Genomic DNA, 12,602 nt, shown 5'->3' on the forward strand with positions numbered 1-12,602 from the left:
AAGGGAGGGTTATAACCCCTGTCCCTGGGGAGGGAATATAGGGGAGAACAGTACATGGTTTTGATATTTGCTTTCTATTTTTTGTAAGTATTTTTATATGGAGAAAATAAATACAATGTAAATAAGCAAGAAAATGACTCCTGTCAGATTTATTTTTTTGTTGCCACCTGTGTTTCATTGTGGAGATTTCCCTTCACTTCCTGTCTTATAGCCAAATGTCCTTAACCCCTCCCCCCCTCCCTTTGTGGCTCGCCTGGGTCTCCCGTCCCACCTGGGAACCGAGCAACCAGCCAACCGTCCACCAGCTGGCTGAAGACCCGTATTTGGCTTTCATTGGGTCTCCGATGTAAAAACCTGGAAACTATGTCACTTTCAGGGTACTGGAGCTTTAAAGCGGAGTTCCACCCTAAAAAAAAAACTTTGCACCGTCCGCTAGCTTAAAAAAAACTGAAAAAGTATTGGATAGTTAAAATGTTTTTTGTTTCACTTACCATGTTTTTAAAGACTTACCTTACTTCCTCTTCCTCCCTCTGCGGCCGCGGCCCGCGCCGTCACTTCCTGCTTGCATTGACTCGTGGGAGATGAACGTCATCGCTCCCAGGAGTCAATGCGCCTGCATCGGCCCCGCTCATCATTTCCAGGGCAGGTGCGTCATTCCCTGCTAAACAGCTTCTGGGCATGCCGAGCGAGCGGGGCCGGTGCAGGGCATTCTGGGACTCCGACGTCACCGAAGAGGACGCTCCGGCTTCAGCTGCCCACACCTGAGATGGCAGCGCTGGACAAGACATTTTCAAGGTAAGTATTTCTTCTAAAAAGGTAAGTGAACCCGGGGACAGTTCAGAGGCTATAGCCCCGTACACACGTACCGATCGTCGTCATACAAACGTTCGTCTTTTCTCCCCGGGATGTCGATGTCTGTTGAAAAGTGCAAAGACAGCACAAGAATTTTGTCCGCCGACTTCAGCTGACTGCAGAAGTGATGTCATGTAATGGTTAACTTTCCCTGTGTTTTTTCTTTTCTGAGCATGCCCAGTCTTGCAAATCTGCGGTCTATCGGCTGATTTCTGTACTGACTGGCGAACAATCGTCCGTTCTGGTGTCGGCATACAAAAATTTTTATGTTTGCAAGAAAGACTCTTGTCCGCAGAATGTGCGCAGACAGCTGTCGGAGGCACCATACTAACACGCGTACAATCGGCAGATCTTTCGTCCGCCGACGTTTGTATGACGACGATCGGTACGTGTGTACGGGCCTTATAACAACTTGCTGACGCTGGTCAGCTGCCTATATACAGCAGCAGGTTCCCACGAATCGCCGTACCTGTATGACAGTTCTAGGGAGCGATCCTGGGGGCGCACGCATGCCATCCACTGGCCAGCAGGAAGCTTATCCATGGGGCCGACGGCCACAATTACCACCGGACATCCACAATTGCTCCCCATGAGGAGAAAACGGCGGTCTCCTGTTGTAAACACACCACACCGTTGTTCTCTCAGAAGTCAGCACAGAGCCCGCGATCCTCCTATATAGGAACACAGGTCTCTGTGTTGATTACACAAGCCCCTCCCCCTCACAGTTAGAAAACAGCCCTAGGCTTACACTTAAAGAGGAAGTAAACCCTCCTCTGCAACTTGTACCTATAGGTAAGCCTATGATAAGACTTACCTATAGGTACTGTAAATATCTCCTAAACTTGCACCGTTTAGGAGATATTTACCTTACATGCAGCCAGTGACATCACTGGCGCATGCGCTCTGAAGGAACAGCCGCTGGTGCCGTTCCTTCAGAGCCCCGTGCTCGTTGGCTCCCACGTGCATGCGCGAGAGTGACGTCACCGCGGCTCCAGCCAATCAGATGACCGGATGCCGCGATCCCGGAAGACGGGCGACTGGACATGTTGCCCGTCATAGAGCTAGGCGGGCGGCACGGCGGGGGCTCGTTCTAAGGTAAGTATTTCATAATGAGCTAGTATGCAATGCATACTAGCTCATTATGTGTTTCAGGGTGAAAAAAAACAAAAAACAATTTTTTTTTCGGTTTACAACCTCTTTAACCCTTTGATGGCCCCTGGTGTTAACCCCTTCCCTGCCAGTGTCATTATTACAGTAACAGTGCATATTTTTAGCACTGATTACTGTAGTAATGTCACTGGTACCCCCGAAAGTGTCAAAAATGTCAGTCAGGAGTCCGATCTGTCCGCCGCAATGTCGCAGTCCCGCACAAAATAGCAGATCGCAACCATTACTAGTAAAAAAAATAATAAATAAAAAATGACATAAATCTTTCCCCTGGTTTGCAGACGTGATAAGCTCCTGAACACTGTGAACTAAGTGCCGGGTCACACTTGTGCCATGCGGGAAGGCTGCGAATTCGCAGCGTGTTCCCGCATCGCAAATGCACATCTGGCAGTTCACACTGCCATATGCGATACGCAGGGGGTGTCAATTAAATGTAACGACACCCCCAGTTTGATCGCATATCGCAGTGCGATCTGACAGTTCGCACAGGATCGGATCCCACTAGTGTGAACCACTGTGCTATCCGATCCTGATGCGGCTGAAAAAATGGGTCCTGTGTGACTTTTGTGCGGGTGCAGTGCGAATTTAGCCATACAAAGTGTATGGCTAAACTCACACCGCACAGCCGATCGCATGTAATGAAGGAGCAGTGCGCTCCGATATTACAAGCGATCACCGCACACGCGGAAGTGTGAACCGGCACTAATGATCAGATTATGGGACGATCGCTCCGGAAGCGCTGTTTTTCCTCCGACTTTCTCATCCTGTGTACTAGGCAGCTATTCTTCTTAAGCTGCATACACACTATACAACTTTCTGTAGATTTTTCCTTTAGATTTACCAAAACCATATAATATGAGGTCAGACCCAAACACTTTCAATGTGTATACAATCAGGCAGGCCCTTGCACTACATAGATGAAGGTAAATCTAAAGGAAATCGCACACAAGTTGTATAGTGTGTATCTAGGCACTGAAAGCAATAGTATTCGCCAGCTCCCTATGCACAGGACAGGTTGCTCAGACTTGGACTTTCCCCCTGTACTTTGATTGGTGGAGCTGTGATGACAGTCTGTATACACACACATACATACTGATAGATAGGGGCTCAGCTGACAGCCAACAAATCTTCCTAGAAGGGACAATCCCATGCTGACAGCCTGCCTTCAATGTAAGAAGTGCATTTCCTGCTCGATCAGTCTCCTGTGACCTGGCTCTGTACTCACTTCCTTCTATTACACATTGTAGGTGTAGAGCGGAGAGCCAGGCTGCATTCCTCCTCTTCTCTCTCTCTGTGTGTGTGACCCCCTAGACGTGGGAGCCAGCGAAGCCCTCCTGCTGGGGTCAGCGCCACGCCCACTCAGGAGGGATCACAGCTGGTGGGAGAAGTGATCAGAAGGAGAGAGGTCAGCAATGGATGAGCGGAGCCCCCTGATCGTCTACCCGCTGAGCACAGAGGAGCCAACCGTCAATGGAACCCCCCGCAGGGACAGTGCACCCCGATCAGGGACCAAGAAACTCTCCACCTTCCTGGGGGTGGTGGTCCCCACTCTACTGGCCATGTTCAGTGTGGTCCTCTTCCTCCGGATCGGTATGTCTCTTCCTTGTCATTGGAATGACAGCTCTGCCTTTCTCTTATTATAATGCTCATTTCTTTCCTGATCCATCCGATCAGTCTATATAGTCATCAAGCCATTCATATGTCACACACAGGGGAGTCGATTTTCATTCATGCTTGGAGAACAGACATTTTATGGCACTTTAAAATCGATATTTTTTGCTAGAAAATAACTTAGAAAACCTCTAATTACTTCAAAACAATATATATATATATATATATATATATATATATTAAGGCCCCATTCACACTTCTGCGACCTGAAAGTTGTGCGACTTGAAGCAATGCCTGTGTAATTTTGAAGTCTAAGGACCTCAAGTCGCATCAAAATAGTGCAGGGAGTACTTTTAAGTCGCACATATATGAATGGTAATCATTAGAAATCATGGAGTACAACTTTGCAGTCCCAAGTTGCAGGACACGTCTCACAAGTGTGAAAAGGGGCTTTAATGACCAGAAAATGATTTGACTTTGCAGTGTTGCACAAGTATGAAAGGGGCCTAAAGCAGAGGCCCTAGAGAAATTGGCAGCTTTTGCAATTTTTTGTTTTTTTATGTCACAAGGTATTTGCGCAACGGATTTTTTTTTACACAATTTTTGGGGAAAAAAATAAACTTTTTTAAATTTAAATCTAAAAAAAAAATGCATAATCCAATTATTTTTTGTAGTATATAAAAGATTGTCACGCCGAGTAAATAGATACCAAACATGTCAGACTTTAAAATTGCACACGCCCACGTGACAGCGACAAATGACGTCAATTCTACTATCCATGGGCGACGCTTTAAACGCCTGTACAGGTTATCACTTTATATCTACAGGGAGGTCTAGTGCTGGCATTACTGCCCATGTTCTGACATTCACGGCAATACCCTGGGATGATCGCTGTTTGCGTGCGCGAGGGACCAACACGCGCTTCAACTTTTAATTTTTTGTTTTTAGTTATTACATTTTTATTACTTTTTTATTTATTGCTTAATTTTTTTTTATCACTTCTATTGCTGTCATAAGGAATGTAAACATCCTTGTGACAGGTACTTCTAATGGAGGGATCTGGCGTCAATAAGACCCCAAATTCTTCCTTTGCACTTTAAAAAACATTCAAAATGCCAAGATCGGCATTTTTGAATACTTTTGATTTTCAAAAAAAGCCGCCGATGTCAGCCAGGTAAAACGGAAGTGATATCATGGCATCGTTCTGGCTTACCATAGCAGGGATTAAGCTGATTTCAGCTTTTTTCGGGTCTCTGACTAGCCAGCAGATGTGCCAGCTGGTAGCTCAGGTCTCCCAGTGACACAGAGAAGCCCAAGAGAGCTGCGGAAGGCGGCAAGAAAGGGGGACATCCCCTCCTACTGCTTGTAATAGCAACCAAGTAGCTAGTTAGCCGCACCGGTTGCTATTACAAGAGAGCCACCCGTTGGCTCTAAAAAACAGTACCGGGGTGATGCCTGCAGCTGCGTACCAGGCACACGATTTGGCAGCAAGTGCCTAAGGGCTCTTTCACACGGGCGGTCCGATCAGATCCGCCTGTCAGTTTTTTAGGCGGATCTGATCGGATGCCCCATTCAGCCCTATGGAGCAGCGGATGTCAGCGGAGACATGTCCGCTGACACCCACTGCCATCCGCATCCGATCCTATCCGTGAAATCCGGACGGATGGAAACCCTATTTTCCATCCGTCCTGGGGATCGGATCGGATGGATCGGCGGTCCGCTGTCATCCGATTCCCCATAGAGAGCAGCGGGGCTCTGACACCTCCCTCTCCGCACACAGTGTGGAGACAGAGCTGTCATCCGCCGGCTCAACGGGGATCGGCGGATCGATCCCTGCTGAGCAGAGCATGGTCTGCAACTGCAACGGAATGCGGACCGTGTGAAAGAGCCCTAAGGCTAGGTTTACAGTGTGGGAAACCTGCAGTCTGTGTGTGTTCAAAACGCACCACCCTTGCGATCCGTCAGTGATAAGTTAGCAACACCCCAAACGCAGGTCACAAATGCAGTGCATTCGCCTGCACCAGATTGGCATGGTACAAAAGTACCTTTCGATCCAGTAGCAATGCGTTTTCAAAAGTAGTGCATGCGCTGCTTTGGTGTGATTTTAGCTCATTCAAAATGAATGGACTGAAATCGCACCGCACTGAATGGCATGTGAATTGCACAGGAATGCGCTGCACTTTCCTGTGCGATTTGGGGCTTAAATACGATCCTAATTAATCAATCACATCTTTCCACCATGCAATCTCATAATCTGATTGATCCAGATCTGATTGAGCCCTTGTTCACACTGAGGGCGGTTTTGAAATCGTGCGAGTTCAGCTGAATCGCATGATTTCAAATTGGCATCTCGGTGCGAGTTTGGGAACAATTTGACAGAAATTTGTGTGGCTTCCTGCACAGATGTCTATTGAAATCGCCCCCCGACGAAGTCGCCAAAAGTAGTGCAGAAACGACTTTTGAGAATCGGCGCGGCACCGCCAGGTCTTCATTGCACCGATTCGGACAGTCCATTGTGGACAATAGGCTCTGATTTGGTATGCGATTTGACATGTCAAATCGCATGTCCAATCGGCCCGATGTGAATGGGGGCTTTATTACATTTATGTGATGCTCATTGATTCAATAGGACCAGTAATTTTCCATCTAGAGACAATCAATTCAGTTTATTCAAAACTGAGACTAAATTGAACAAAAGGGAAGTTATGACTAATAAATAGATTTTGGATTTGATTGTTTTGCACAGCGATTGGATTAAAAAAAAAAAAAAGCTAAAGTGTGTATAGCCAGCGTCATTATCATTTTCCTGGACACTCCCATTATTCAGCACAAAGTAAGTAAAACTGATGACTTTGTAACATTCTGGACAGAATGTAGAAGTTTTTCTTGCTGTCTATGGATAGGTTCACCTGTGCTCTGCTGTAACCAAGACTAAGCCCCCCCCCCGTTCACACTGGTGTGATAGTTACAAATCGCATGACAAGTCGCACCCTATTGTTGGCAATGGAACTGTTCAAATCGGTGCAACTCTGACTATACCAATTTTAAAAAAAGGTTCCTGCGCTATTTTTTGCGATTTCAGGTACAACTTGCGTAGACATTGATGCATGAAGTGGCACAGATGTCAGCAAAGTAGCACCTGAAATGGCGCTGACCTGCTACTTTCAAATTATGCTTGTTTAAGTGAAGTGGCACAATTTCAATGTCAACCAAGACTGCGGACCCATTTAGGGCCAGTTTACACTGGTGCGATGTGGGAACCCTGCGAATCCACTGCGGGTTTGCACCCGACTCGCAGGCAGTTCACACTACCATATGCAAACTACTGGGGGCGTCAATACAAAGTTACTGACACCCCTAGACTGGTATGCATATTACAGTGCGAACTGACAATTCGGACAGGAATCGGATCCCATGGGTGTGAACACCCATGGGATCCGATTCTGGTGTAGACCAAAAAAAGGGTCCTGTACAACTTTGGTTCGAATGCAATGTGAATTCAGCCATACAATCTGCATGTCTGAATTCTCATCGCACTGACATCGCATGTGATTTGCAGAGCAGTGTGCTGGGAATCACATGTGATGTCTGACATCACACCAATGTGAACCGGCCCTTACAGCTATTCCACCCACCATGGCGTGTCTTGGTACAGTCCTTATATGTCAGATATCTGTGATGGTCCTTGTGTGATGGTCCTTATGATGTCAGATATTTGTGATGGTCCTTGTGTGATGGTCCTTATGACATGTCAGATATTTGTGATGGTCCTTATAATGTCAGATATTTGTGATGGTCCTTGTGTGATGGTCCTTATGACATATCAGATATTTGTGATGGTCTTTGTGTGATGGTCCTTAGAATGTCAGATATTTGTGATGGTCCTTGTGTGATGGTCCTTATGACATATCAGATATTTGTGATGGTCTTTGACATCAGAAGCCCAATGATTTCATTGGGCTGCCTTAAAGCAGAACCTGTCACCCAATCAATATGGACTACAGTATTTGCAATTCTTATGCTGCTAGCATTAGTAAATAAATAGGAAAGTATATCATTTTTACATTTCTTCAGTTATTCCCTGGTTTCCAGGCCTAGGCAAATGATAGCATACATCCCAGGAGTCTTTAGGAGGGGAGGAGGGGTTTTCTCAGCTCCTGCCTGCATGTCTGAGCTAAGGGCAGATGGATTCTGGGGAGAAAATGCTACATGAATCATCTGCCCTTACTCAAGATGGCCACAGCCAGGAATGCTAGGGGGTGTTTTTCAAAGTGATTTCTCAGCAAAATTTAGCATGGAGACATGGATGTATGGGGGAGTGTGCCTTGAATATTAAAAAGGAAATAAATATATTTTTGGTTTGTGGTGCTCAGATACAATATAATTCCGCTTTAACAACTTGAGAACCGCCACACACACATATATACTGTGGCAGGACGGCCCTCCTTTGCAAAATCACGACACAGGTCTCTGTCTACCTCCAGTTAGGCAACCCCCACACACAGTTAGAAAGCACTCCCTAGGAGCACACTTAACCCTTTGATTGCCTCTGATGGTAATCCCTTCTCTGCCAGTGTCAGTACAGTGAGAGTGCTATTTTTTTTTTTTTTTTAGTACTGATTACTGTATTATTGTCACTGGTCCCATAAAAGTGTCAAAAGTGACAGTTAGGTGTCCAACTTGTCCGACGCAATGTCACAGTCCCACTAAAAATCGCTAGTAAAAAAAATAACAGAAATCTTTCCCCTAGTATGTAGACGCGATAACTTTTACACAAACCAATCAATATACACGTATTGGGATTTTTTTTACTAAAAATATATAGCAGAATACATATTCCCATCTTGTACTTTTTTCGGGCGACAGGCATCCCACGATTCTGTTTTTGTAATTTTACCTCGATTCTTCGGGTGGCAATTGCGGCAAAATTGCGCCGTGTTTGAGGTGCCATTGCAAGGAATCGCATGGGCGTCCCACAACTTGCAATGGTTTGGGATGGCGGGCAGAGCTGTGAAATTTCTGCCCATGATCTGAGATGCCTATATGTGAATGGATTCTTATTTGAGGGTGTATTATAATCCTCCAGTGCCTCTTTGTCATTTGAATTGATAATTCCCTATCTAGAGGCTGGAATACCAGCAACACTGGATACTTGAATACATTTTCGTTTTACCCCTGATTGATAGTTCCAGACAGTTCTTAAGGCTCCGGTCACATCTAGGCGTTTTTGGGCGATTTCCCGCTCTAAGCCTCAGCTGTAAAAACACCCAACAAGACAAATCCCATTCATATCAATGGCTCCTGTTCACATCTGAGCATTCTGTCGCCTGAAGCAAAATGCCGTCACTCAAAAGTGCATGAGCTTCTTCTTTGGCAGATTACAGGCGGTATTTTTTTCCATTTGTCACTTGTCAACCTATAATCGCCTGCACAAAACGCTGCAAAAACGCCTAAAAAGCCAGAAAAACGCCGGTAAGGCATCATGTACACTGCTACTTGTAAACGGACGTTTAGGAGCAGTTGGGTGTTTTTTTCAGAAGCCCCTGAACCCTCCTGTATGTTATCTTATCTGTCCATGTACACTGAGTCGTTTACAGTCATTTACAGGCAGTTGAGTTCAGTGTCATTTTTTGGAAAGCAATTATTTGCGTTCAGGATGTTCAGAACGTGTCGTTTCAAACGCAAAACGCGATCACCTGTGATCACCCGCGTTTAGCGCTTGCGTTTTTACTGTTTAAAGGGGAATGATTTTTTGACCTCTAAAAACAGATCTGAGCGCAAACACCTGCTAAATGCCACTAAACGCGGCTGCAAACGCGACACAATGGAGGCTTTAAACGTCCTTTACATAGCTGTAAAATTCCAGCATTGAAAGGACTTTTGAAAATGTCCTGTGTACATGTAGCCTATGGGCTCTTTCACATGGGCGGTCCGCTCAGATCCGCCTGTCAGTTTTTTAGGCGGATCTGATCGGATGCCCATTCAGCCCTATGGAGCAGCGGATGTCAGCGGTGACTGTGGGTAGATCTGTTTTTGCTGCCAGGGGTCTATTTTTTCTGGGGGGTGAGTTTTGTTTGGAGGGGGTGGGGGAATTTTGTTTTGGGTGGATCTATTGTTGCTATAGGGGGCTCTATTGTTGCTGGCTGCTTGAGAGTTAATTGATGCTAACTGTGGGGAGATCTGTTGTTGCTGCCGGGGTTCTATTGTTTCTGGGGGATGTGTTTTCTCTGGAGGGGGTGGGGGGATTATGTTTCGGGTGGGTCTAGAGCTGCACGATTAATTGTAACAGAATCGAGATCGCGATTCACTCCCCCTGACGATCTTAACATGACACTTGCTCGATTCTTTACATAACTATGAGGGAGCACCTGTCAAAAAAAAAAAAAAGCCTCCGCAAAAGCCTATCAGCATTAGGGCTCTTTCACACGGGCGGTCCGATCAGATCCGCCTGTCAGTTTTTTAGGCGGATCTGATCGGATCCTCCATGCAGCTCTATGGGGCAGCGGGTGTCAGCGGAGGTCACCTCCGCTGACACCCGCTGCCATCCGCATCCGATCCTGTGCTGAAATCTGGACGGGTGGAAACCCTATTTTTCCATCCGTTCAGTAATCGGAGCGGAGCGGATCTGATGAGAGCAGACAAGCGGTCCGCTCTCCTCCGATCCCTCATAGAGGGCAGCGGGTGCTGAGACACCTCCCTCTCCGCTCTGCAAGCGGAGACGGAGCTGTCATCCGCCCGGCTCAGCGGGGATCGCGGATCGATCCCCGCTGAGCAACACGGATCCGCCTACGGAGGCGGACCGTGTGAAAGAAGCCTAAGGCTCGGTTCACACTAGGGCGACCTGTGAGGCGACCTGGTCGCCTCACAGGTCGCCGCAGGTCGCCTCCCATAGGGAAGCTGCGGACCCGTTCTAATAGGAGTGACACAAGTCGCTCCGACCTAGAAAAAGGGTCCGTAGCTTCTTTGGGGCGACCAGGAGGCGACCGCCATAGACTTCAATGTTATGAAGTCCGTGGCGGCCGCTCTGAGGTCGCGGCGCGCTGCTCGCACCACGATCTCGGAGGTCGCCCCGAGAAGTAGCGTCGCGGTAATGTGAACCGGCGCTTAGTCTCCCACTGAACTGTAAACACAAATGATTACATTGTATCTTTTCTTTCCCTGAAGGAAGTTTAACCTCTTAAAGACTAAACCTTTTTCCTACACTTGTGGTGCTTGCAAGTTAAATCAGTTTATTTTTCCTAGAAAAGTAGTTAGAACCCCCAAAACATTTATATATATATATATTTTTTTTTAGCAGAGACCCTGCAGAATAAAATGGTGATTGTTGTAAATTTTTATGTCCCACTGTATTTGCGCAGCAGTCTTTCAAACGCAATTAATACACTTTAATGAATAAAAAAATAAAAAAAATAAAACAAAACCGTAAAGTTATCCCAATTTTTTTTATAATGTAAAAGATGTTACACAGAGAATCGTGATCTTTATTCCAAGCAAAAAAATCGTGATTCTCATTTTGGCCAGAATCGTGTAGCTCTAGGTGGGTCATTGTTGTTGGGGGGATCTGTTGTTGCTAGAGGGGGCTCTATTGTTGCTGGCTGCTTGAGAGTCTATTGATGCTAACTGTTGGGAGATCTGTTGTTGCTGCCGGGGGTCTATTGTTTCTGGGGATGTCATTTTTATTTATTTATTTATTTTTACTAGTAATGGAGGTGATCTGCGATTTTTATCGGAACTGCGACATTACGGCAGACAGATCGGACACCTAATTGACACCTTCAGGGGGACCAGTGACATTACTACAGTATTCAGTACTAAAAATATGCACTGTTACTGTAATAATGACACTGGTAGGGAAGGGGTTAACACCAGGGGTCATCAAAGGTTTAAGTGTACTCCTAGGGAGTGCTTTCTAACTGTGGGGGGGATGTACTCAATAGATGAACACAGAGATCTGTGTTCCTAAATAGCAGGATCTGCCTTGTCTCCATGAGGAGCGATTGCCGGTGGCCGGCGGACATTGCAACGGCATCGCATCGCACCGCACACGCGGCAATTGGCCAGAGGAGGAGCCCAATCAGCGCGTGTGCGTGCCTCTGGCGGCTCGTGCGTGCCCTCACTGTCTATTACATGAAGCGGCATACAGGTACGTCATTTTACGTAATAGAGCCGACCTTCTGCATTAAAACTACGGCGTCTGGTCGGCACGTGGTCAGGCTGGCCATGCATTATACAATTTTCTCATTCAATTTCCTTTAGATTTACCTTCAATTACAGTATGTAGTGCATGGGCTGGCCTGACTGCATACACATTAAAAGTGACCAGATTGTATTATATGGTTGTGGTCAATTTAAAGTAAAATTGTATAATGTGTGGCCATACATATTGCAGTCTGATTGTACAGATTTCTTTGTTGTAGGCTCTCACGTTACATAGTTTTAGTCAATCTAAAAGAAATCACTCAGATCTTGTAGAGTGTAATCACATTGTAATAGGTATGGGCAGCTGAGGAAGGATCGGTAATTGCTGGGAGAAGCAAACACTCCGGTCCCGTTCACATTAGGCGATTTGGAATGTCGGGCAGAATTGTCGTAATTCCAAAATGCTCGACACGTGTTTGAGTATCATTGTTCCTCATAGCTCCCAAATGCGGTGCCATTCTACTGCGATTGTCATGTCACATTATCAATTGCCGCAAAACGCGCCTTTAAAAATCATGCTAAGCTTGGCGCCCAAAAAAGGAGGAGGAGCTTTGTTTGGGCGGTAAACACGCATAGGGGCAGCTCAGTGACGTGAATGGACTGCTCTATGAGCCACACCCGGAAACATGTGTAAATCGCAAGCTTGTTCTCGCATACACAATATCTGAACTCATTTTTAAATCTTATATCATGATGACCATAAATGTACCCATTTTCAGCCAATTCTATCCAGCTTTTGATTGCAAAAATGGCCAATCAAATCAAGGCTTCCA

The 12,602-nt window shown here is 46.1% G+C and overlaps 1 protein-coding gene across 1 annotated transcript in view; it reads left to right on the forward strand.

The window, feature by feature from the left end:
• The first annotated feature begins 3,136 nt into the window (after window positions 1-3,136).
• Window positions 3,137-12,602, forward strand: part of LOC309549061 (solute carrier family 12 member 9-like) — a 338,830-nt gene continuing 329,364 nt past the window's right edge. Inside the window, exon 1 of the mRNA XM_082249029.1 lies at window positions 3,137-3,609. Within this exon, the coding sequence (XP_082105155.1) occupies window positions 3,432-3,609 (178 nt within the window). The 5' untranslated portion in view covers window positions 3,137-3,431. The remainder of the gene's footprint in view (window positions 3,610-12,602) is intronic.

This window comes from Pelophylax lessonae (genome assembly GCF_965119305.1).
Source record: "Pelophylax lessonae genome assembly, chromosome: 3".
NCBI lineage: Eukaryota > Metazoa > Chordata > Amphibia > Anura > Ranidae > Pelophylax > Pelophylax lessonae.